Genomic DNA, 25,906 nt, shown 5'->3' on the forward strand with positions numbered 1-25,906 from the left:
GTTGTGGTGTTGTGTAGCAGTGATGTAGTAGTTGTGTTGTTGTGTAGCAGTGATGTAGTAGTTGTGTTGTTGTGTAGCAGTGATGTAGTAGTTGTGTTGTTGTGTAGTAGTTGTGTTGTTGTGTAGCAGTGATGTAGTAGTTGTGTTGTTGTGTAGCAGTGATGTAGTAGTTGTGTTGTTGTGTAGCAGTGATGTAGTAGTTGTGTAGCAGTGATGTAGTTGTTGTGTTGTTGTGTAGTTGTGTTGTTGTGTAGCAGTGATGTAGTAGTTGTGTTGTTGTGTAGTAGTTGTGTTGTTGTGTAGCAGTGATGTAGTAGTTGTGTAGTAGTTGTGTTGTTGTGTAGTAGTTGTGGTGTTGTGTAGCAGTGATGTAGTAGTTGTGTTGTTGTGTAGCAGTGATGTAGTAGTTGTGTTGTTGTGTAGCAGTGATGTAGTAGTTGTGTTGTTGTGTAGTAGTTGTGTTGTTGTGTAGCAGTGATGTAGTAGTTGTGTTGTTGTGTAGTAGTTGTGTTGTTGTGTAGTAGTTGTGGTGTTGTGTAGCAGTGATGTAGTAGTTGTGTTGTTGTGTAGCAGTGATGTAGTAGTTGTGGTGTTGTGTAGCAGTGATGTAGTAGTTGTGTTGTTGTGTAGCAGTGATGTAGTAGTTGTGTTGTTGTGTAGCAGTGATGTAGTGGTTGTGTTGTTGTGTTGTTGTGTAGCAGTGATGTAGTGGTTGTGTTGTTGTGTAGCAGTGATGTAGTAGTTGTGTTGTTGTGTAGTAGTTGTGTTGTTGTGTAGCAGTGATGTAGTAGTTGTGTTGTTGTGTAGCAGTGATGTAGTAGTTGTGTTGTTGTGTAGTAGTTGAGTTGTTGTGTAGCAGTGATGTAGTAGTTGTGTTGTTGTGTAGCAGTGATGTAGTAGTTGTGTTGTTGTGTAGCAGTGATGTAGTAGTTGTGTTGTTGTGTAGCAGTGATGTAGTGGTTGTGTTGTTGTGTAGCAGTGATGTAGTAGTTGTGTTTAGCAGTGATGTAGTAGTTGTGTTGTTGTGTAGCAGTGATGTAGTAGTTGTGTTGTTGTGTAGCAGTGATGTAGTGGTTGTGTTGTTGTGTTGTTGTGTAGCAGTGATGTAGTAGTTGTGTTGTTGTGTAGCAGTGATGTAGTAGTTGTGTTGTTGTGTAGCAGTGATGTAGTGGTTGTGTTGTTGTGTAGCAGTGATGTAGTAGTTGTGTTGTTGTGTAGTAGTTGAGTTGTTGTGTAGCAGTGATGTAGTGGTTGTGTTGTTGTTAGCAGTGATGTAGTAGTTGTGTTGTTGTGTAGCAGTGATGTAGTAGTTGTGTTGTTGTGTAGTAGTTGTGTTGTTGTGTAGCAGTGATGTAGTAGTTGTGTTGTTGTGTAGCAGTGATGTAGTAGTTGTGTTGTTGTGTAGCAGTGATGTAATAGTTGTGTTGTTGTGTAGCAGTGATGTAGTAGTTGTGTTGTTGTGTAGCAGTGATGTAGTGGTTGTGTTGTTGTGTTGTTGTGTAGCAGTGATGTAGTGGTTGTGTTGTTGTGTAGCAGTGATGTAGTAGTTGTGTTGTTGTGTAGCAGTGATGTAGTGGTTGTGTTGTTGTGTTGTTGTGTAGCAGTGATGTAGTAGTTGAGTTGTTGTGTAGCAGTGATGTAGTAGTTGTGTTGTTGTGTAGCAGTGATGTAGTGGTTGTGTTGTTGTGTAGCAGTGATGTAGTAGTTGTGTTTAGCAGTGATGTAGTAGTTGTGTTTAGCAGTGATGTAGTAGTTGTGTTGTGATGTAGTAGTTGTGTTGTTGTGTAGCAGTGATGTAGTAGTTGTGTTGTTGTGTAGCAGTGATGTAGTAGTTGTGTTGTTGTGTAGCAGTGATGTAGTGGTTGTGTTGTTGTGTTGTTGTGTAGCAGTGATGTAGTAGTTGTGTTGCTGTGTAGCAGTGATGTAGTAGTTGTGTTGTTGTGTAGCAGTGATGTAGTAGTTGTGTTGTTGTGTAGCAGTGATGTAGTGGTTGTGTTGTTGTTAGCAGTGATGTAGTAGTTGTGTTGTTGTGTAGCAGTGATGTAGTAGTTGTGTTGTTGTGTAGTAGTTGTGTTGTTGTGTAGCAGTGATGTAGTAGTTGTGTTGTTGTGTAGCAGTGATGTAGTGGTTGTGTTGTTGTGTAGCAGTGATGTAGTGGTTGTGTTGTTGTGTAGCAGTGATGTAGTAGTTGTGTTCTCTTACAGGAGGAGCGGGAGAAAGCAGATGCTAAATTCGCCAAACTGAAGCTTCAGGCGAAGGTGAAAGTGACGAGTCTGAGCAAACAGATTGAGGCGCTCAAAAGAGAGGCGACCAATCAGGTGAGCGCTTTCTGTCATGTGACATGCTTTAACCAACCAGGTCCCTAGTGGGCCCTGCATCTCCCGCCGCTGCTGGTGGGCCCTGCATCTCCCGCCGCTGCTGGTGGGCCCTGCATCTCCCGCCGCTGCTGGTGGGCCCTGCATCTCCCGCCGCTGCTGGTGGGCCCTGCTGGCCGCTGCTGGTGGCCCTGCTGGCCGCTGCTGGTGGGCCCTGCTGGCCGCTGCTGGTGGGCCCTGCTGGCCGCTGCTGGTGGGCCCTGCTGGCCGCTGCTGGTGGGCCCTGCTGGCCGCTGCTGGTGGGCCCTGCTGGCCGCTGCTGGTGGGCCCTGCTGGCCGCTGCTGGTGGGCCCTGCTGGCCGCTGCTGGTGGGCCCTGCAGTTCATGCGCTGGCTACTGATGGGACTGCTATTCCCACACAGGTGAGCCAAGATGGAAGTGAACATGCGGGGGACCTGGAGCACAGCGAGCGGGCACAGCGTGTGCAGGAACATGCGGGGGGCCTGGAGCACAGCGAGCGGGCACAGCGTGTGCAGGAGGAGGAGGAGAGACGGGAGCTGCATGAGAGCGTCACCGAGCTCACGAGACAGCTCCACGAGAGTAAAGAGAGCGTCACCGAGCTCACGAGACAGCTCCACGAGAGGCGCGAGACAGAGGTAAGATAAGAGAATATATGACATGCTTACGGTATATTTTGGTCCATGTTTTCCTGCAGTATAAAAATGTTGGTGACACGCATGTTGTATACAGTTAACTGTTTCCTGGTCTCTGTAAAGTCTTAGAGGTTTGTAACCCTAGGGCAGTACGTGCAGATCAGCACAGGGTTTCCCCCTCAGTGTGAAGAATGAGCTTTATCAATAACTGACTCGCGCTATGACGGGCGAGGGTAACGAGGCTTCATAATAAAGGTTACGTCCTCTGATTGCCCCTGGGCCCGTGAGTCCCTGGCAGCTCCCCAGCACTGTAAGCCGGGGGCCAGGTACATGTACATGTACAGTTAGTGACCCCGGCTTTCCCACTCTCCGTGTTCCCCAGCACTGTAAGCCAGTGGCCAGGTACATGTACAGTTAGTTACCCCGGCTTTCCCACTCTCCGTGTTCCCCAGCACTGTAAGCCAGTGGCCAGGTACATGTACAGTTAGTGACCCCGGCTTTTCCACTCTCCGTGTTCCCCAGCACTGTAAGCCAGTGGCCAGGTACATGTACAGTTAGTGACCCCGGCTTTTCCACTCTCCGTGTTCCCCAGCACTGTAAGCCAGTGGCCAGGTACATGTACAGTTAGTGACCCCGGCTTTCCCACTCTCCGTGCTCCCCAGCACTGTAAGCCAGTGGCCAGGTACATGTACAGTTAGTGACCCCGGCTTTTCCACTCTCCGTGCTCCCCAGCACTGTAAGCCAGTGGCCAGGTACATGTACAGTTAGTGACCCCGGCTTTTCCACTCTCCGTATTCCCCAGCACTGTAACCCGGGGGCCAGGTACATGTACAGTTAGTGACCCCGGCTTTCCCACTCTCCGTGCTCCCCAGCACTGTAAGCCGGGGGCCAGGTACATGTACAGTTAGTGACCCCGGCTTTTCCACTCTCCGTGCTCCCCAGCACTGTAAGCCAGTGGCCAGGTACATGTACAGTTAGTGACCCCGGCTTTCCCACTCTCCGTGTTCCCCAGCCCTGTAAGCCAGTGGCCAGGTACATGTACAGTTAGTGACCCCGGCTTTTCCACTCTCCGTGTTCCCCAGCACTGTAACCCGGGGGCCAGGTACATGTACAGTTAGTGACCCCGGCTTTTCCACTCTCCGTGCTCCCCAGCACTGTAAGCCAGTGGCCAGGTACATGTACAGTTAGTGACCCCGGCTTTTCCACTCTCCATGTTCCCCAGCACTGTAAGCCAGTGGCCAGGTACATGTACAGTTAGTGACCCCGGCTTTCCCACTCTCCGTGTTCCCCAGCCCTGTAAGCCAGTGGCCAGGTACATGTACAGTTAGTGACCCCGGCTTTTCCACTCTCCGTGTTCCCCAGCACTGTAACCCGGGGGCCAGGTACATGTACAGTTAGTGACCCCGGCTTTTCCACTCTCCGTGCTCCCCAGCACTGTAAGCCAGTGGCCAGGTACATGTACAGTTAGTGACCCCGGCTTTTCCACTCTCCGTGTTCCCCAGCACTGTAAGCCAGTGGCCAGGTACATGTAAATGTACAGTTAGTGACCCCGGCTTTCCCACTCTCCGTGCTCCCCAGCACTGTAAGCCAGTGGCCAGGTACATGCACAGTTAGTGACCCCGGCTTTTCCACTCTCCGTGTTCCCCAGCACTGTAAGCCAGTGGCCAGGTACATGTACAGTTAGTGACCCCGACTTTCCCACTCTCCGTGCTCCCCAGCACTGTAAGCCAGTGGCCAGGTACATGTACAGTTAGTGACCCCGACTTTCCCACTCTCCGTGCTCCCCAGCACTGTAAGCCAGTGGCCAGGTACATGTACAGTACATGTACAGTTAGTGACCCCGGCTTTCCCACTCTCCGTGCTCCCCAGCACTGTAAGCCAGTGGCCAGGTACATGTACAGTTAGTGACCCCGACTTTCCCACTCTCCGTGCTCCCCAGCACTGTAAGCCAGTGGCCAGGTACATGTACAGTTAGTGACCCCGGCTTTTCCACTCTCCGTGTTCCCCAGCACTGTAAGCCAGTGGCCAGGTACATGTACATGTACAGTTAGTGACCCCGGCTTTTCCACTCTCCGTGTTCCCCAGCACTGTAAGCCAGTGGACAGGTACATGTACAGTTAGTGACCCCGGCTTTTCCACTCTCCGTGTTCCCCAGCACTGTAAGCCAGTGGCCAGGTACATGTACAGTTAGTGACCCCGGCTTTTCCACTCTCCGTGCTCCCCAGCACTGTAAGCCAGTGGCCAGGTACATGTACATGTACAGTTAGTGACCCCGGCTTTCCCACTCTCCGTGCTCCCCAGCACTGTAAGCCAGTGGCCAGGTACATGTACAGTTAGTGACCCCGGCTTTTCCACTCTCCGTGCTCCCCAGCACTGTAAGCCAGTGGCCAGGTACATGTACATGTTCAGTTAGTGACCCCGGCTTTTCCACTCTCCGTGTTCCCCAGCACTGTAAGCCAGTGGCCAGGTACATGTACATGTTCAGTTAGTAACCCCGGCTTTTCCACTCTCCGTGTTCCCCAGCACTGTAAGCCAGTGGCCAGGTACATGTACAGTTAGTGACCCCAGCTTTTCCACTCTCCGTGTTCCCCAGCACTGTAAGCCAGTGGCCAGGTACATGTACAGTTAGTGACCCCGGCTTTTCCACTCTCCGTGTTCCCCAGCACTGTAAGCCAGTGGCCAGGTACATATACAGTTAGTGACCCCGGCTTTCCCACTCTCCGTGCTCCCCAGCACTGTAAGCCAGTGGCCAGGTACATGTACATGTTCAGTTAGTGACCCCGGCTTTTCCACTCTCCGTGTTCTCCAGCACTGTAAGCCAGTGGCCAGGTACATGTACATGTTCAGTTAGTGACCCCGGCTTTTCCACTCTCCGTGTTCCCCAGCACTGTAAGCCAGTGGCCAGGTACATGTACAGTTAGTGACCCCGGCTTTTCCACTCTCCGTGCTCCCCAGCACTGTAAGCCAGTGGCCAGGTACATGTACAGTTAGTGACCCCGGCTTTTCCACTCTCCGTGTTCCCCAGCACTGTAAGCCAGTGGCCAGGTACATGTACAGTTAGTGACCCCGGCTTTTCCACTCTCCGTGCTCCCCAGCACTGTAAGCCAGTGGCCAGGTACATGTACAGTTAGTGACCCCGGCTTTTCCACTCTCCGTGTTCCCCAGCACTGTAAGCCAGTGGCCAGGTACATGTACAGTTAGTGACCCCGGCTTTTCCACTCTCCGTGTTCCCCAGCACTGTAAGCCAGTGGCCAGGTACATGTACAGTTAGTGACCCCGGCTTTTCCACTCTCCGTGCTCCCCAGCACTGTAAGCCAGTGGCCAGGTACATGTACAGTTAGTGACCCCGGCTTTTCCACTCTCCGTGTTCCCCAGCACTGTAAGCCAGTGGCCAGGTACATGTACAGTTAGTGACCCTGGCTTTTCCACTCTCTGTGTTCCCCAGCACTGTAACCCGGGGGCCAGGTACATGTACAGTTAGTGACCCCGGCTTTTCCACTCTCCGTGTTCCCCAGCACTGTAAGCCAGTGGCCAGGTACATGTACAGTTAGTGACCCCGGCTTTCCCACTCTCCGTGTTCCCCAGCACTGTAAGCCAGTGGCCAGGTACATATACAGTTAGTGACCCCGGCTTTTACACTCTCCGTGTTCCCCAGCACTGTAAGCCAGTGGCCAGGTACATGTACATGTACAGTTAGTGACCCCGGCTTTTCCACTCTCCGTGTTCCCCAGCACTGTAAGCCAGTGGCCAGGTACATGTACATGTACAGTTAGTGACCCCGGCTTTTCCACTCTCCGTGTTCCCCAGCACTGTAACCCGGGGGCCAGGTACATGTACAGTTAGTGACCCCGGCTTTCCCACTCTCCGTGTTCCCCAGCACTGTAAGCCAGTGGCCAGGTACATGTACAGTTAGTGACCCCGGCTTTTTCACTCTCCGTGTTCCCCAGCACTGTAAGCCAGTGGCCAGGTACATATACAGTTAGTGACCCCGGCTTTCCCACTCTCCGTGCTCCCCAGCACTGTAAGCCAGTGGCCAGGTACATGTACAGTTAGTGACCCCGGCTTTTCCACTCTCCGTGTTCCCCAGCACTGTAAGCCAGTGGCCAGGTACATGTACAGTTAGTGATCCCGGCTTTTCCACTCTCCGTGTTCTCCAGCACTGTAAGTCAGTGGCCAGGTACATGTACATGTACAGTTAGTGACCCCGGCTTTCCCACTCTCCGTGTTCCCCAGCACTGTAAGCCAGTGGCCAGGTACATGTACAGTTAGTGACCCCGGCTTTTCCACTCTCCGTGCTCCCCAGCACTGTAAGCCAGTGGCCAGGTACATGTACAGTTAGTGACCCCGACTTTCCCACTCTCCGTGTTCCCCAGCACTGTAAGCCAGTGGCCAGGTACATGTACATGTACAGTTAGTGACCCCGGCTTTTCCACTCTCCGTGTTCCCCAGCACTGTAAGCCAGTGGCCAGGTACATGTACAGTTAGTGACCCCGGCTTTTCCACTCTCCGTGTTCCCCAGCACTGTAAGCCGGGGGCCAGGTACATGTACAGTTAGTGACCCCGGCTTTTCCACTCTCCGTGTTCCCCAGCACTGTAAGCCAGTGGCCAGGTACATGTACAGTTAGTGACCCCGGCTTTTCCACTCTCCGTGCTCCCCAGCACTGTAAGCCAGTGGCCAGGTACATGTACAGTTAGTGACCCCGGCTTTTCCACTCTCCGTGCTCCCCAGCACTGTAAGCCAGTGGCCAGGTACATGTACATGTACAGTTAGTGACCCCGGCTTTCCCACTCTCCGTGTTCCCCAGCACTGTAAGCCAGTGGCCAGGTACATGTACATGTACAGTTAGTGACCCCGGCTTTTCCACTCTCCGTGCTCCCCAGGACTGTAAGCCAGTGGCCAGGTACATGTACATGTACAGTTAGTGACCCCGGCTTTCCCACTCTCCGTGTTCCCCAGCACTGTAACCCGGGGGCCAGGTACATGTACAGTTAGTGACCCCGGCTTTTCCACTCTCCGTGTTCCCCAGCACTGTAAGCCAGTGGCCAGGTACATGTACAGTTAGTGACCCCGGCTTTCCCACTCTCCGTGTTCCCCAGCACTGTAAGCCAGTGGCCAGGTACATGTACAGTTAGTGACCCCGGCTTTTCCACTCTCCGTGCTCCCCAGCACTGTAAGCCAGTGGCCAGGTACATGTACAGTTAGTGACCCCGGCTTTTCCACTCTCCGTGCTCCCCAGCACTGTAAGCCAGTGGCCAGGTACATGTACAGTTAGTGACCCCGGCTTTTACACTCTCCGTGCTCCCCAGCACTGTAAGCCAGTGGCCAGGTACATGTACAGTTAGTGACCCCGGCTTTTCCACTCTCCGTGCTCCCCAGCACTGTAAGCCAGTGGCCAGGTACATGTACAGTTAGTGACCCCGGCTTTTACACTCTCCGTGCTCCCCAGCACTGTAAGCCAGTGGCCAGGTACATGTACAGTTAGTGACCCCGGCTTTTCCACTCTCCGTGTTCCCCAGCACTGTAAGCCAGTGGCCAGGTACATGTACAGTTAGTGACCCCGGCTTTTCCACTCTCCGTGTTCCCCAGCACTGTAAGCCAGTGGCCAGGTACATGTACATGTACAGTTAGTGACCCCGGCTTTCCCACTCTCCGTGTTCCCCAGCACTGTAACCCGGGGGCCAGGTACATGTACAGTTAGTGACCCCGGCTTTTCCACTCTCCGTGTTCCCCAGCACTGTTAGTCAGTGGCCAGGTACATGTATATGTACAGTTAGTGACCCCGGCTTTTCCACTCTCCGTGCTCCCCAGCACTGTAAGCCAGTGGCCAGGTACATGTACAGTTAGTGACCCCGGCTTTCCCACTCTCCGTGTTCCCCAGCACTGTAAGCCAGTGGCCAGGTACATGTACATGTACATGTACAGTTAGTGACCCCGGCTTTTCCACTCTCCGTGCTCCCCAGCACTGTAAGCCAGTGGCCAGGTACATGTACAGTTAGTGACCCCGGCTTTTCCACTCTCCGTGTTCCCCAGCACTGTAAGCCAGTGGCCAGGTACATGTACATGTACATGTACAGTTAGTGACCCCGGCTTTTCCACTCTCCGTGCTCCCCAGCACTGTAAGCCAGTGGCCAGGTACATGTACAGTTAGTGACCCCGGCTTTTCCACTCTCCGTGCTCCCCAGCAATGTAAGCCAGTGGCCAGGTACATGTACAGTTAGTGACCCCGGCTTTCCCACTCTCCGTGCTCCCCAGCACTGTAAGCCAGTGGCCAGGTACATGTACAGTTAGTGACCCCGGCTTTTACACTCTCCGTGTTCCCCAGCACTGTAAGCCAGTGGCCAGGTACATGTACAGTTAGTGACCCCGGCTTTTCCACTCTCCGTGTTCCCCAGCACTGTAAGCCAGTGGCCAGGTACATGTACAGTTAGTGACCCCAGCTTTTCCACTCTCCGTGTTCCCCAGCACTGTAAGCCAGTGGCCAGGTACATGTACAGTTAGTGACCCCGGCTTTTCCACTCTCCGTGCTCCCCAGCACTGTAAGCCAGTGGCCAGGTACATGTACAGTTAGTGACCCCGGCTTTCCCACTCTCCGTGCTCCCCAGCACTGTAAGCCAGTGGCCAGGTACATGTACAGTTAGTGACCCCGGCTTTTCCACTCTCCGTGTTCCCCAGCACTGTAAGCCAGGCCCCAGGTACATGTACATGTACAGTTAGTGACCCCGGCTTTTCCACTCTCCGTGTTCCCCAGCACTGTAAGCCAGTGGCCAGGTACATGTACAGTTAGTGACCCCGGCTTTTCCACTCTCCGTGTTCCCCAGCACTGTAAGTCAGAGGCCAGGTACATGTACAGTTAGTGACCCCGGCTTTTCCACTCTCCGTGCTCCCCAGCACTGTAAGCCAGTGGCCAGGTACATGTACATGTACAGTTAGTGACCCCGGCTTTTCCACTCTCCGTGTTCCCCAGCACTGTAAGTCAGTGGCCAGGTACATGTACATGTACAGTTAGTGACCCCGGCTTTTCCACTCTCCGTGTTCCCCAGCACTGTAAGCCAGTGGCCAGGTACATGTACAGTTAGTGACCCCGGCTTTTCCACTCTCCGTGCTCCCCAGCACTGTAAGCCAGGGGCCAGGTACATGTACATGTACAGTTCGTGACCCCGGCTTTTCCACTCTCCGTGCTCCCCAGCACTGTAAGCCAGTGGCCAGGTACATGTACATGTACATGTACAGTTAGTGACCCCGGCTTTTCCACTCTCCGTGCTCCCCAGCACTGTAAGTCAGTGGCCAGGTACATGTACAGTTAGTGACCCCGGCTTTTCCACTCTCCGTGCTCCCCAGCACTGTAAGCCAGTGGCCAGGTACATGTACAGTTAGTGACCCCGGCTTTTCCACTCTCCGTGCTCCCCAGCACTGTAAGCCAGTGGCCAGGTACATGTACAGTTAGTGACCCCGGCTTTTCCACTCTCCGTGTTCCCCAGCACTGTAAGCCAGTGGCCAGGTACATGTACAGTTAGTGACCCCTGCTTTCCCACTCTCCGTGTTCCCCAGCACTGTAAGCCAGTGGCCAGGTACATGTACAGTTAGTGACCCCGGCTTTTCCACTCTCCGTGTTCCCCAGCACTGTAAGCCAGTGGCCAGGTACATGTACAGTTAGTGACCCCGGCTTTTCCACTCTCCGTGCTCCCCAGCACTGTAAGTCAGTGGCCAGGTACATGTACATGTACAGTTAGTGACCCCGGCTTTCCCACTCTCCGTGCTCCCCAGCACTGTAAACCAGTGGCCAGGTACATGTACAGTTAGTGACCCCGGCTTTCCCACTCTCCGTGTTCCCCAGCACTGTAAGCCAGTGGCCAGGTACATGTATATGTACAGTTAGTGACCCCGGCTTTTCCACTCTCCGTGCTCCCCAGCACTGTAAGCCAGTGGCCAGGTACATGTACAGTTAGTGACCCCGGCTTTTCCACTCTCCGTGTTCCCCAGCACTGTAAGCCAGTGGCCAGGTACATGTACATGTACAGTTAGTGACCCCGGCTTTTCCACTCTCCGTGTTCCCCAGCACTGTAAGCCAGTGGCCAGGTACATGTACATGTACAGTTAGTGACCCCGGCTTTCCCACTCTGTGTTCCCTAGCACTGTAAGCCAGTGGCCAGGTACATGTACAGTTAGTGACCCCGGCTTTTCCACTCTCCGTGTTCCCCAGCACTGTAAGCCAGTGGCCAGGTACATGTACAGTTAGTGACCCCGGCTTTTCCACTCTCCGTGCTCCCCAGCACTGTAAGTCAGTGGCCAGGTACATGTACATGTACAGTTAGTGACCCCGGCTTTTCCACTCTCCGTGCTCCCCAGCACTGTAAGTCAGTGGCCAGGTACATGTACATGTACAGTTAGTGACCCCGGCTTTCCCACTCTCCGTGCTCCCCAGCACTGTAAACCAGTGGCCAGGTACATGTACAGTTAGTGACCCCGGCTTTCCCACTCTCCGTGTTCCCCAGCACTGTAAGCCAGTGGCCAGGTACATGTACAGTTAGTGACCCCGGCTTTTCCACTCTCCGTGCTCCCCAGCACTGTAAGCCAGTGGCCAGGTACATGTACAGTTAGTGACCCCGGCTTTTCCACTCTCCGTGTTCCCCAGCACTGTAAGCCAGTGGCCAGGTACATGTACATGTACAGTTAGTGACCCCGGCTTTTCCACTCTCCGTGTTCCCAGCACTGTAAGCCAGTGGCCAGGTACATGTACAGTTAGTGACCCCGGCTTTTCCACTCTCCGTGTTCCCCAGCACTGTAAGCCAGTGGCCAGGTACATGTACAGTTAGTGACCCCGGCTTTTCCACTCTCCGTGCTCCCCAGCACTGTAAGCCAGTGGCCAGGTACATGTACAGTTAGTGACCCCGGCTTTCCCACTCTCCGTGTTCCCCAGCACTGTAAGCCAGTGGCCAGGTACATGTACAGTTAGTGACCCCGGCTTTTCCACTTTCCGTGTTCCCCAGCACTGTAAGCCAGTGGCCAGGTACATGTACAGTTAGTGACCCCGGCTTTTCCACTCTCCGTGCTCCCCAGCACTGTAAGCCAGTGGCCAGGTACATGTACAGTTAGTGACCCCGGCTTTTCCACTCTCCGTGTTCCCCAGCACTGTAAGCCAGTGGCCAGGTACATGTACAGTTAGTGACCCCGGCTTTCCCACTCTCCGTGCTCCCCAGCACTGTAAACCGGGGGCCAGGTACATGTACATGTTCAGTTAGTGACCCCGGCTTTTCCACTCTCCGTGTTCCCCAGACTCATGAAACGTGCTGTGTGTCATTTTGTATGTTGCGCTGGCCTTTCTGTTTTTGTTTGTGTATCTTTCCACGCTCAGTAGCACTGCTTTCTGACACTAATGTTTATGCTGTGTGTATGATGTGAGGGTGGGTTTTGGGGTTCTGGAGCTTGATGGGTTACACAGCTGTTGTTGCTTGGAGGTGTGCCCCTCCACCCCATGGTTAAAGCTCGCCCCGCCCCACTTTCCAATGAGCAGTGTGTATCCTGATCCTGTGTATCACAGGCCCAGTGCGGTCTGTCTCCCTCCAGCAGAAACGAGAGGTGCATGAGAACTGTGCAAGGCAGTGTTAGGACCTGCAGGCTGGTCATGCCGTGACGTGGCTGCAGGCTGGTCATGCCGTGACGTGGCTGCAGGCTGGTCATGCCGTGATGTGGCTGCAGACTGGTCATGCCGTGATGTGGCTGCAGACTGGTCATGCCGTGACGTGGCTGCAGACTGGTCATGCCGTGACGTGGCAGCAGACTGGTCATGCCGTGACGTGGCTGCAGACTGGTCATGCCGTGACGTGGCAGCAGACTGGTCATGCCGTGATGTGGCTGCAGACTGGTCATGCCGTGATGTGGCTGCATACTGGTCATGCCGTGACGTGATAGCAGACTGGTCATGCTGTGACGTGGCTGCAGACTGGTCATGCTGTGACGTGGCAGCAGACTGGTCATGCCGTGATGTGGCTGCAGACTGGTCATGCCGTGACGTGGCAGCAGACTGGTCATGCCGTGACGTGGCAGCAGACTGGTCAGGCCGTGACGTGGCAGCAGACTGGTCATGCCGTGATGTGGCTGCAGACTGGTCATGCCGTGACGTGGCAGCAGACTGGTCATGCCGTGATGTGGCTGCAGACTGGTCATGCCGTGACGTGGCTGCAGACTGGTCATGCCGTGACGTGGCAGCAGACTGGTCATGCCGTGATGTGGCTGCAGACTGGTCATGCCGTGATGTGGCTGCAGACTGGTCATGCCGTGACGTGGCAGCAGACTGGTCATGCCGTGACGTGGCAGCAGACTGGTCATGCCGTGACGTGGCAGCAGACTGGTCATGCCGTGATGTGGCTGCAGACTGGTCATGCCGTGACGTGGCAGCAGACTGGTCATGCCGTGACGTGGCAGCAGACTGGTCAGGCCGTGACGTGGCAGCAGACTGGTCATGCCGTGACGTGGCAGCAGACTGGTCATGCCGTGATGTGGCTGCAGACTGGTCATGCCGTGATGTGGCTGCAGACTGGTCATGCCGTGACGTGGCTGCAGACTGGTCATGCCGTGACGTGGCAGCAGACTGGTCATGCCGTGATGTGGCTGCAGACTGGTCATGCCGTGATGTGGCTGCAGACTGGTCATGCCGTGACGTGGCAGCAGACTGGTCATGCCGTGACGTGGCTGCAGACTGGTCATGCCGTGACATGGCAGCAGACTGGTCATGCCGTGACGTGGCAGCAGACTGGTCATGCCGTGATGTGGCTGCAGACTGGTCATGCCGTGATGTGGCTGCATACTGGTCATGCCGTGACGTGATAGCAGACTGGTCATGCTGTGACGTGGCTGCAGACTGGTCATGCTGTGACGTGGCAGCAGACTGGTCATGCCGTGATGTGGCTGCAGACTGGTCATGCCGTGACGTGGCAGCAGACTGGTCATGCCGTGACGTGGCAGCAGACTGGTCATGCCGTGACGTGGCAGCAGACTGGTCAGGCCGTGACGTGGCAGCAGACTGGTCATGCCGTGATGTGGCTGCAGACTGGTCATGCCGTGACGTGGCAGCAGACTGGTCATGCCGTGACGTGGCTGCAGACTGGTCATGCCGTGACGTGGCAGCAGACTGGTCATGCCGTGATGTGGCTGCAGACTGGTCATGCCGTGATGTGGCTGCATACTGGTCATGCCGTGACGTGATAGCAGACTGGTCATGCTGTGACGTGGCTGCAGACTGGTCATGCTGTGACGTGGCAGCAGACTGGTCATGCCGTGACGTGGCAGCAGACTGGTCATGCCGTGACGTGGCAGCAGACTGGTCAGGCCGTGACGTGGCAGCAGACTGGTCAGGCCGTGACGTGGCAGCAGACTGGTCATGCCGTGATGTGGCTGCAGACTGGTCATGCCGTGACGTGGCAGCAGACTGGTCATGCCGTGACGTGGCAGCAGACTGGTCATGCTGTGACGTGGCAGCAGACTGGTCATGCCGTGATGTGGCAGCAGACTGGTCATGCCGTGACGTGGCAGCAGGCTGGTCATGCCGTGATGTGGCAGAAGACTGGTCATGCCGTGACGTGGCAGCAGGCTGGTCATGCTGTGACGTGGCAGCAGACTGGTCATGCCGTGACGTGGCAGCAGACTGGTCATGCTGTGACGTGGCTGCAGACTGGTCATGCCTTGATGTGGCTGCAGACTGGTCATGCTGTGACGTGGCAGCAGACTGGTCATTCCGTGACGTGGCAGCAGACTGGTCATTCCGTGACGTGGCAGCAGACTGGTCATGCCGTGACGTGGCAGCAGACTGGTCATGCTGTGACGTGGCTGCAGACTGGTCATGCCTTGATGTGGCTGCAGACTGGTCATGCTGTGACGTGGCAGCAGACTGGTCATTCCGTGACGTGGCAGCAGACTGGTCATGCCGTGACGTGGCAGCAGGCTGGTCATGCCGTGATGTGGCAGCAGACTGGTCATGCCGTGACGTGGCAGCAGACTGGTCATGCCGTGACGTGGCAGCAGACTGGTCATGCCGTGAAGTGGCTGCAGACTAGTCATGCCGTGACGTGGCTGCAGACTGGTCATGCTGTGACGTGGCTGCATACTGGTCATGCCGTGACGTGGCTGCAGACTGGTCATGCTGTGACGTGGCTGCATACTGGTCATGCCGTGACGTGGCTGCAGACTGGTCATGCCGTGATGTGGCTGCAGACTGGTCATGCCGTGATGTGGCTGCAGACTGGTCATGCCGTGACGTGGCTGCAGACTGGTCATGCTGTGACGTGGCAGCAGACTGGTCATGCCGTGACGTGGCAGCAGACTGGTCATGCCGTGACGTGGCAGCAGACTGGTCATGCCGTGACGTGGCAGCAGACTGGTCATGCCGTGACGTGGCAGCAGACTGGTCATGCTGTGATGTGGCTGCAGACTGGTCATTCCGTGACGTGGCAGCAGACTGATCATGCTGTGATGTGGCAGCAGACTGGTCATGCTGTGACGTGGCTGCAGGCTGGTCATGCCGTGATGTGGCAGCAGACTGGTCATGCCGTGACGTGGCAGCAGACTGGTCATTCTGTGACGTGGCAGCAGACTGGTCATGCCGTGACGTGGCAGCAGACTGGTCATGCTGTGACGTGGCTGCAGACTGGTCATGCCGTGACGTGGCTGCAGACTGGTCATGCCGTGATGTGGCAGCAGACTGGTCATGCTGTGACGTGGCTACAGACTGGTCATGCCGTGACGTGGCTGCAAACTGGTCATGCTGTGACGTGGCAGCAGACTGGTCATTCCGTGACGTGGCAGCAGACTGGTCATGCTGTGATGTGGCAGCAGACTGGTCATGCCGTGATGTGGCAGCAGACTGGTCATGCCGTGACGTGGCAGCAGACTGGTCATGCCGTGACGTGGCTGCAGACTGGTCATGCTGTGACGTGGCTGCAGACTGGTCATGCCGTGATGTAAGGGTACGGGGGGCCCACCTTCCATGGGTTACACCTGACCTTATAGCACTCTACCAGTTCAGGGATGCCTTGTGGAAAAGCTACAAAGTAACTGGCACTACCAAGGATCTCAATCACTACAGATGCATGCGGAACATGTGCACAAGGCAAACAAGGCATGCAAAAGCACAATATTACTCTGACAATCTCCACCAGAATACATCAAACCCAGCTAACTTCTGGAAGGTTATCAACAATATATTCCAGCCTCCTAACCATCAACAACCAAGTAATATCACTAAGGGGGATATTACTCTGACAAACCCCACTGACATTGCAAATGCATTCAATGATTACTTTGTGGGGTGTGCCACTAACTTATTAGCGAAACGCAGCACAAACCCCAAACCTGAATCTCATCCTGGGAGTACCCCTATAGTCCCACCCCCTCCCAACACTGCCCACAATTTTCAATTTAGCCCAGTATCTGAAGAGGAGATTACACAAGCGCTCCTCAAACTAAAACTAAGCAGCCAATGTGGACCCGACTTACTACAATCTAGGTTCCTACGACTTGGTGCCCCAGCCATTGCCAAACCAATTGCGTCCATAGTCAACTCTATCCTGTCTGCAGGCCATATCCCTAAGACCTGGAAAACTGCCAGAGTTGTCCCAATCTTCAAAAGTGGGGACAAAAACACTGTCTCAAACTACAGGCCAATCTCACTTCTCCCAATTCTATCCAAAGTTATGGAAAAATGTGTCCACTCCCAATTAAGCGAGTTCTACACCAAGACAAATTTCCCTAGCCAATTCCAGTCTGGGTTTCGTCCCAAACACTCAACCGTAACTACCCTGCTAAAAGTTTGCAATGAAATCCAGTGTGGAATGGAACGGGGACAACTCACTGGTGCAGTATTCCTAGATTTTGCAAAGGCTTTTGACACAGTTGATCATGCTATCCTGCTTAACAAACTCCAGAGCTCTGGAATAGGGAAACATGCTTTAAACTGGTTTCAGTCCTACCTATCAGGAAGATCCCAACATGTGTCCATCTCAGGCTCTAACTCCAACCCCCTGGATATCACCTGTGGTGTCCCGCAAGGCTCTGTTCTGGGGCCCCTACTCTTCTCAGTGTTCATTAATGATCTTCCCACAGCTTGTAAGGAAGCCTCAATACACATGTATGCAGATGACACAATCCTGTATGCACACAGCCATAGCCTCTCTGACCTTCAACACATACTTCAGTCTGACTTTTTGAGACTCGAAAACTGGATTTCCCAAAACAAACTGTTTTTAAACACTGACAAGACTGTAACAATGGTATTTGGGACCAAGACTAAATTTGTAAAGCTTCCAGTGACTGAGCTCCTGATTAGAACCAACGCTAAAACCACCCTAACACCTGTCACTAGTTTTAAATACCTGGGCTTATGGTTTGACTCCCACTTAACATTCGGGATGCACATTGATACCCTGACAACCAAGACCTATGCCAAACTAGGGGTACTTTACAGGAACAAATCCTCCCTAAGTCTCCTGGTCAGAAAGCGTATTGCACAGCAGATGCTAATGCCAATTATTGACTATGGAGACATAGTATATGGCTCGGCTCCTCAAACCCACCTTAGCAAACTTGACACCCTCTACAATTCAATTTGTCGTTTTGTTCTCCAATGCAACTACAACACACATCACTGCGAAATGCTCAAAGAACTAGATTGGTCATCACTAGAGTCTAGGCGCAAAGTTCACCTTTCCTGTCTCACCCTCAAATACTTTCTGGGCAAGCTACCCAGCTACCTGAACAAGCTCCTCACCCCTACCACATGCAGTACCTATCACCTGAGATCAGACTCCAAAAGACTATTCATGGTCCCAAGACTCAACAAAGTATCCGGACGTTCCTCCTTCTCCTTCCGTGCACCCCAAAACTGGAACAACCTACCAGAGACTCTCATATCCACCACCAGCTTAAGTTCTTTCAAATCTAAGGCTGTCTCACACTTTAATCTGGTCTGTAACTGTTTCATACGCTCATAATATATATTTTCTTTAACTGTGCATGCAATGTCTTGTATATAAATGTATACCTTGTTCATTTATGTAACTGTATTTGTAACCATGTATTATTTGTTTTACTCTGTGCCCAGGACATACTTGAAAACGAGAGGTAACTCTCAATGTATTACTTCCTGGTAAAATATTTTATAAATAAATAAATGTGGCAGCAGACTGGTCATGCCGTGACGTGGCTGCAGACTGGTCATGCCGTGACGTGGCTGCATACTGGTCATGCCGTGCCGTGGCTGCATACTGGTCATGCCGTGACGTGGCTGCAGGCTTATAACCTTTTGGCCAAAGGGTTTAACTAAATGACCCTTACTCATGAGCAGATAAGCACTGAAGTATTGTACTATATGTTGTGTCATTGTGTTAGTTGCGCTGCCTTTCTGTTTGTGTTTGCTGTTTGTAAGTTTTAGCTGGGATATTTGGGTAAGAATGCAATTGTTTTGTTTGCAGGAGTTTGGGGTCCGGAGCTACCGGTGATACCTTCATCCTTCCCGGCGTGCAGGCACTATTTGCCGGTACGCGAGTAGAATTACACCGGGGCTTTCCAGCGTCCCCCATACTCCTGAGTTTCGAGCCCCGATACACCAGTCCCTTACAATCATGAGTCTCCCCAATGTCCCCCATGTATTAAACTATGGTTTAATTGGTTTGATACATTTCTTATAAGGCTCTCTGCAGCTTGCCTGGGCATCCAGTTACGGTGCCAGCAAGTCTGCATTGGGTCCGTAGTTCAAAGGGGAGAGGATGTCGAGAGGTGTCAAAACGTTTGGTGGGCGAGGTAAGGGCGAATGGCCAGGTCCGGGCTACAAGGGGTACCCTGCGAGGACACCTTTTTGTAGTTTCCAGACTTGGTGGAGCCGGCCCCGCAGGTGGCAATGAGTTAGGGCGCGACGTGGCGACGCGATTTTTGGTAGCCGTAATTATTTGACTTTTCAGGGGCTGTCGCCTCGTGACAGCCCCTAAACCAATCAGGAGCCTGGTCGCCTGCGCCGCCGCCGCAAACCGAAATACAACTTTCGCTTGCGCGTCGCCGACACTTTAGTGCAGGGGATATAACTGTGTGGTGTCAGAGGACGCAGGTAAGAAAGGAGTTCATGTGAACAGAGAAGTGGTGAAGGAAGGAGAGATGGAGATATATGAATACAGTTTGAGACATAATGAGGCTGGTAGAAAGAAATGCATAATTTGAGAAGTGAAGTCACAGCGAATATAAATGGTAAAGGCAGCATCACAGCAGTAATGATGCAGTCTGGTATAGATGGTTTCCTCCCTTCTAGCGTAGTTCAAATGCAGGAATCAGGCCCTGTTGGGGTGTCCACTTCTTCCTCACTTCTTTTGACCTTCCTTTTAAACTTGAGTTGTTCAGTAGTCCTGCCACTTATAATGGGCCACTTGGAGATGGGCTGCAGGCAGACTAGCTGTTCTGCCTGGGGTTATATGGGCCTAAAAAGTCACCTGACAGTGTGGTTCTGTCTGCTTAATTAGCACATCTGAGGCACATTTAAACAGACGGTTTTCTACACAGGGTGTTCCCTGCCTAGGTGTCAACGCTTAATTTGATTAGGGGTAGACAGAAAACAGCATTCAAATATGGTTTTTACCTAACATTGTATCACTTGCATATACTATAATACACACAGCAAAGGCTTCAATGAGAGGATTTAGAGATGGTTTTTACCTGAGGAGAGAAGAAGGATAAGATCCATTAGGGTAAGAGTTCCTTCCTTTTAAACTTGAGTTGTCAGTAGTCCTGCCACTTATAATGGGCCACTTGGATATGGACATGCTTCTTTCTACCAGCCACACTATGTCTCTAACTCTATTCATATATCTCCATCTCTCCTTCCTTCGCCACTTCTCAGTTCACATAAATACTTTCTTACCTGCGCCCTCTGACACGACACAGCTATATCCCCTGCACTAAAACACACCTCTACAAATCATCCTCACACATTCTCTTTCTATCCATGCCTCTCCCCATGCTTCTGAGGATATCTCTCCCAATCCTGGTCCCTGCCTTATATCTACTTGCTCTCGTCCTCGCCTCCCACATACAACTTCTACTCCTTCTGGTGTAAACCCCTCCAACCTCATACCCATCCCCTGCCACCCTCCCCCCTCTCTCACTTTCTCCTGTGCCCTTTGGAATGCTCGCTCCCTTTCTAACAAGTGCCTCTCTGTGCATGACTTCTTTCTCTCTCACTCTCTGCTCCTCTTTGCTATAACTGAGACCTGGCTCACTCAGTCTGACTCTATTCTGAAAGCTGCCCTCTCTTATGGTGATCGTATCTTGAGATAGTCCTGCGGGACGAAACGCGTTGGTGCTTTCTCCTACCCCATTGCTAAGCTGATTTAATAAAGTACTACTATTTTATTTCATTTGGAGTTGCCCGAATTCATTTTTTTGCACTTTGGATGTGGGTGGCTGTGCTCCTACCTTCTTCTACATCCTCTCTTATGGTGGCCTTTCTTTCTCCCACACTCCATGCCCTGATGGCAGGGGTGGAGGCGTGCGGCTACTGCTCTCCTCTATCTGCTGCTACCGAATCCTCCCTATTCCTCCCTCTCTTGCTTTTCCCTCCTTTGAGGCTCACACTGTCCAGATCTTCTCTCCTCTCCCTGTCCACTTGGTCGTCATCTATCGCCCACCTACCTCTACTCACCCCCTTCTGTATTTCTCTCTCACTTTGAATCCTGGCTCTCTTTCTTTCTCTCCTCAGACTCCCCTGTTCTTCTCCTTGGGGACTTCAATTGCCACATTGATAACCTCTCTCTCCCCTGGGCCTCCCGATTTCTTTCTCTCTAACCTCTTCTTTTGGCCTTCAACAGTGGACTGCAGCCAACCCCCACAAGGATGGACACTACCTAGATCTGGTTTTCACTAAAAACCTTTCTCTCTCTGATTTCTCCATTTCCCCTTTTCCTCTCTCTGACCATCACCTCATCTCATTTTTGCTCTCTCACTTCTCCCCCTCTCCATCTACCCCTCGTTTCTGCAGAGATACATTCTATCCTGTTTTACCTCTGCCCTCTCTCAAGCTAAACAAACCTATTTTTCTTCAATAATCAACACACACAAGTCTAATCGACGCTGACTCTTCTCTGTCTTTTTTTCCCTACTCAGACCACCCTCTTCTGCCTTTTCTTCTTCATTCATATTACCTCAGGACTTTGCCAACTATTTCAAGGTAAAGATAGAATCCAAACATCAGGACATCCCCTCTGTATCCCCCTCCCATCCTACACCTCTTCTTAACTCTCTTCCTGCCTTCCTTGACTCTTTTTCCGCTGTCACAGTGGAGGATGTGTCATTGCTGATCGCCTCTTCTCCCTCTACCACCTGCCCTCTTGACCCCATTCCCTCCCATCTCCTCCCATCTCCTAAAACTCTTGCTCCTACTATAATCCCTACACTCGCACACATTTTTAACTCCTCCCTCTACTCCTTCCCTCCTCCTTCAAACATGCAACAGTTATAACATTACTCAAAAACAGCAAGCTTGACCCTACCTGTCTTTTTAACTATTGGGGTGTCTCCTTCCTGCCTTTTGCCTCTAAACTCCTTGAACGTCTTGTATTTTCTCGCTTGCTCCATTTTTTCACCACCTATTCTCTCCTAGCCCCTCTACAATCTGGCTTCCGCACTGCTCACTCCACTGAAACAGCCCTCACTAAAATAACTAATGACCTCCATGCTGCCAAAGACAGAGATCATTACACCCTGCTCATATTACTCGACCTCTGCAGCATTTAATACTGTGGACCACCCTCTTCTTCTTCACATTTTCCATACTCATAACAAAGCTCTATCCTGGATCTCCTCTTACCTCTCCCATCATACTTTCAGTGTCTCTTTTGCCAACACCTCCTCTATCGATCTCTCTGTGGGGGTACCCCAGGGCTCTGTCCTGGGACCCCTTCTCTTTTCTCTTTACACACTTTCTCTAGGTGACCTAATCACATATCTCGGGTTCAAATATCACCTCTATGCTGATGACACACATTTACTTTTCTACTCCTGACCTTGCACCTGCTGTACAGACCAAAGTACATTCTTACTTTGATTTTTCTAAAAAAAATAATAATATATCAGAATTAACAAACCCCCCCCAAAACTATTTTGTGTGGTACTTTTAAACTTCTTCAGTGATTCTGTATCTAACTTCACTCTGTATCACTCATTTGTAATCAATAATATAGTATCAGATTATAAATGCCAAATTTTATTGCAGCAAAATAAAATAATACAACTAGGAAACATATTATTTAAAAACATTATTTTACTGCAATCCTACATCATTAAATGCTATCAAGTCAGACAATATATTTCACTCCACATCATATAACGCGTCTATCTTTAACATTTAAATTGGATCCTCTGCTCAGAACAGAGAAACAGTTGAAATATTGAGCAGCTCAGAGGTTAAAACGGAGCTTCTCCCACAGTTCAATGCAGGCTAAAGTTTCCATGGCAACCCAAAAACTTTATAAACAATAAATAAAATAAAGTGCCATTGCCATGGGGAAGGACACCCTTAACATATACACGTTAAACAGTGTGCTTGTGGGCTTTTTTTTTTTATTGATTTTTCACAAGGCATAGTAGACCGTAGTACATGTTGCCCCTACCATTCTTTTGAATAAGTGTCATGTCCACGCCTTATTACACGTACAGTACACACATAAAACGTCACCAGGGGTAGGGAGGATAAGGGGGGAGAGCGTCGGCCAGAGTCGAAATCTTCTTTGGGCCTTGATCCTTGTAGGACTCCATACATCGTACTCTCCCAGCCTGAGGGACCTCCATTGAGTCTTCTGGTTTAGTGACCGCGTCTGTCCTTATATGTTGACCCCTTGTCTATCCCTTTCTAATGCTTAAGCCAGTATCGCCACCCTATTCCTTTACTTCCTGCACTTGATCAAAGGAGAACGCACCTATTTCTAACAGCCAAAGGGTGCTATTGCTCACCCCTCGTATGTCTGTCTGGGCCAGACCCCTTGTATGTCTGTCTGGGCCAGACCCCTTGTATGTCTGTCTGGGCCAGACCCCTTGTATGTCTGTCTGGGCCAGACCCCTTGTATGTCTGTCTGGGCCAGACCCCTTGTATGTCTGTCTGGGCCAGACCCCTTGTATGTCTGTCTGGGCCAGACCCCTTGTATGTCTGTCTGGGCCAGACCCCTTGTATGTCTGTCTGGGCCAGACCCCTTGTATGTCTGTCTGGGCCAGCCAAGGCGACCAGACCTTTTGGAAAGTTGGGCCAGAGTCATTAACTAAACTCGTCAATTTTTCCATCTGGCAGAGAAACCAAATTCTATTCCGAATCTTTTCAATAGATGGGATTGTGTTCTGGTTCCACTTTGTTGCAATCTTGCACCTCCATAGCTGTTGCAAAGTGCACAACTAGTATATTTGCTCTGGTTAGCTCCTGCGCTGGTTTGTTTAGTAAAAACAACCAGGAGTTTAAATGAATTTCGATGCCCAAAATCCTCTGTAACCAAATTCTAATTTGTTCCCATATAGTGGCTATTCGAGGGCAGGACCACAGCATGTGCAACAAGTCTCCCGGCTCTCCACACTGCCTAGGGCACAGGGGGGAGTAACCCAGGACAAATTTAGATAGCTTTGCTGGGGTGACATACCACCTCATTAATACCTTATATGAATTCTCCTTTAATGTTGTGCAAATGGAACTTTTTGCCACCGCCGCAGTGAAAATTTCCCTCCAGTCCTCATCTTCTAAAGTCTCGTCAAGGTCCGCCTCCCAATGAGTCATGAAATTTAGCTTCCGTGGATAAACTTTACCTGAACTGATTACTTTTTTTGTATATTCTGGATGTTAGTCCCCGTGTGTCATTCCCCAACACACAGAGCGTTTCACAATTCGTCAACAGAGGTCGTATTGTGTTTTTGGTATAAAACGCCCGGATTTGGAGGTATCTGAAGAATTCTGTGTCGGGATTGTCTTTTTGTGACGTGATCTGATCAAATGTTTTGATGGTGATTCTACCCTCCAAATCTTTTAGTCTACTAATCCCCTGTTTCCAGATTTTAAAGTTTCTGCCATCTAGCCCCAGAGCAAGTCTGGATTGCTATATAGGGGGGTCATCACGGAATGCCTAGAAGTCAATGAGCATCTAAATTTGGGGGCCTCCCAGACTGCGACTGATTTGAGCATCGAGGATAACGGATTGCTTTGTGCTTTAAGCCTAGATTTAGAGTACCAAATCAGATTGCACAGCTCCAGTGGGGCACATAGATCTCTCTCTCGAGTCACCCATCTTTGTATGTCTGGATCTACATGCCAATGCATATTTTGGCATAATTGAGCCGCTTTGTAGTATGAAATCAGGCAAGGTACTGTCAACCCACCAGTCTCCCTAGATCTTTGCAGGATTCACACTTTTTCAGGATTCACGCGATTTCTTATTTTTCCAAATAAATGTTGTGATCTGCGATTGTAAATTCGAGATATCTGTAGAATCTACTGTCATTGGAAGAGCCTGAAACAGATATAGCAGACTGGGCAGGAGGTTCATCGTAACACTGTAAATTCTTCCAATTCATGAGATTCCATACGAGAACCATTCCTTCAGCTCGTTTCTCAGGGACTGACAGAGTTGAGGATAGTTTGCTTTGTATAGTGATTTGACACTTTTTGTAATATTAATCCCTAGGTATTTGATAGCTTTGGGTTGCCAATTAAAATTGAAGTTTATCTCTATTAATTGTTCCATGTCCTTTGGCATGTTTAGGCTAAGGGCTTCAGATTTGGTCTGGTTAATTTTGAATCCTGACACTTTATTGAATTTCTCCAAGAGGTTGAAGAGGTTGGGTAGAGAGGTGAGCGGACACGACAACGTCAGGATAACATCATCCGCGTATAATGCCGCCTTATGAGATTGCGAGTGAATTTGAATACCCGAGATATCCTGATTGTTTCGGATTTGTGCGGCTAGCAGCTCCATAAATAGGTCGAACAGCAGGGGCGATAGCGGGCATCCCTGTCTTGTGCCACTTTTAATCTTTTCACATCTGAAGAATTATTTAGAGGTAGTGAAAAATCTTAAATCATCTAAGGCCCCAGGCCCTGACTGGTTCTCTAATCTATACTATAAGAAATGTATTGGGATTTTGACTCCTCATATGTTAAGGATGTTTAACTCTGTTCTAGCAGGGGCTCCATTCACGGATCAGATGCTCCAGGCTTCCATCTCGCTAATTCATAAAAAAGGTAAAGACCCTACAAACTGTCAAAGCTACAGGCCGATATCATTGATTAATTCAGACATTAAAATATATTCCAAATTATTGGCCAATAGATTAAGCTCTATACTGCCCAGGCTGATTCATCCGGATCGAGTTGGATTTATCAAAGAAAGACTAGCGGCCGACAACACCAGGAGAATTATCGATATAATAGACTTTGACGCCAACAAGATCGCAGTGATGGTGTTAAGTTTAGACGCTGAAAAAACCTTTGACAGAATAGACTGGCCGTACCTAGATGCCACGCTTGGGGCGTTCGGGTTCAGGGGCAGAATCCTTAGGGCAATCAAAGCATTATATAGCAATCCAGCAGCGAGAGTCCTACATCAGGGGTTTCCATCAGGGCCGTTTAAGATTAAAAGTGCTTGTGAGCTTTGAGCAGCTTCTTAAAAAAAAAAAAATGTAATTACCAAACATACCCAAATAATTTTGGACCAGAATAAATGAAGTTGAAATGTATTTACTGGTTTCACACAAACCGAAAACACACAAGGGGATTTTCCCTTAACTTTTGGGAACACAGACACAGAACAAACAGAATTTCACACTTCTCTCATATACACAGCCAATCAATTTACCGAAATAAATAAAGAAATAACAAAAACACTTATTTCTCACCTCTTATCTCCATGATGAGAAAACAGAACAGTTTGATGCTG

General features: G+C 50.9%; 1 protein-coding gene across 4 annotated transcripts in view; it reads left to right on the forward strand.

Moving 5' to 3' along the window:
- The window catches only part of GOLGB1 (golgin B1), a 177,638-nt gene that overhangs the window by 43,355 nt on the left and 108,377 nt on the right, over positions 1-25,906 (forward strand). For all 4 annotated transcript variants that reach the window (XM_075599229.1, XM_075599230.1, XM_075599231.1 and 1 more), the window contains exons 2-3: positions 2,205-2,318; positions 2,738-2,971. In XM_075599229.1, the coding sequence (XP_075455344.1) occupies positions 2,205-2,318; positions 2,738-2,971 (348 nt within the window). The remainder of the gene's footprint in view (positions 1-2,204; positions 2,319-2,737; positions 2,972-25,906) is intronic.

Source organism: Ascaphus truei, chromosome 5 (assembly GCF_040206685.1).
Source record: "Ascaphus truei isolate aAscTru1 chromosome 5, aAscTru1.hap1, whole genome shotgun sequence".
In the NCBI taxonomy this organism is placed as follows: domain Eukaryota; kingdom Metazoa; phylum Chordata; class Amphibia; order Anura; family Ascaphidae; genus Ascaphus; species Ascaphus truei.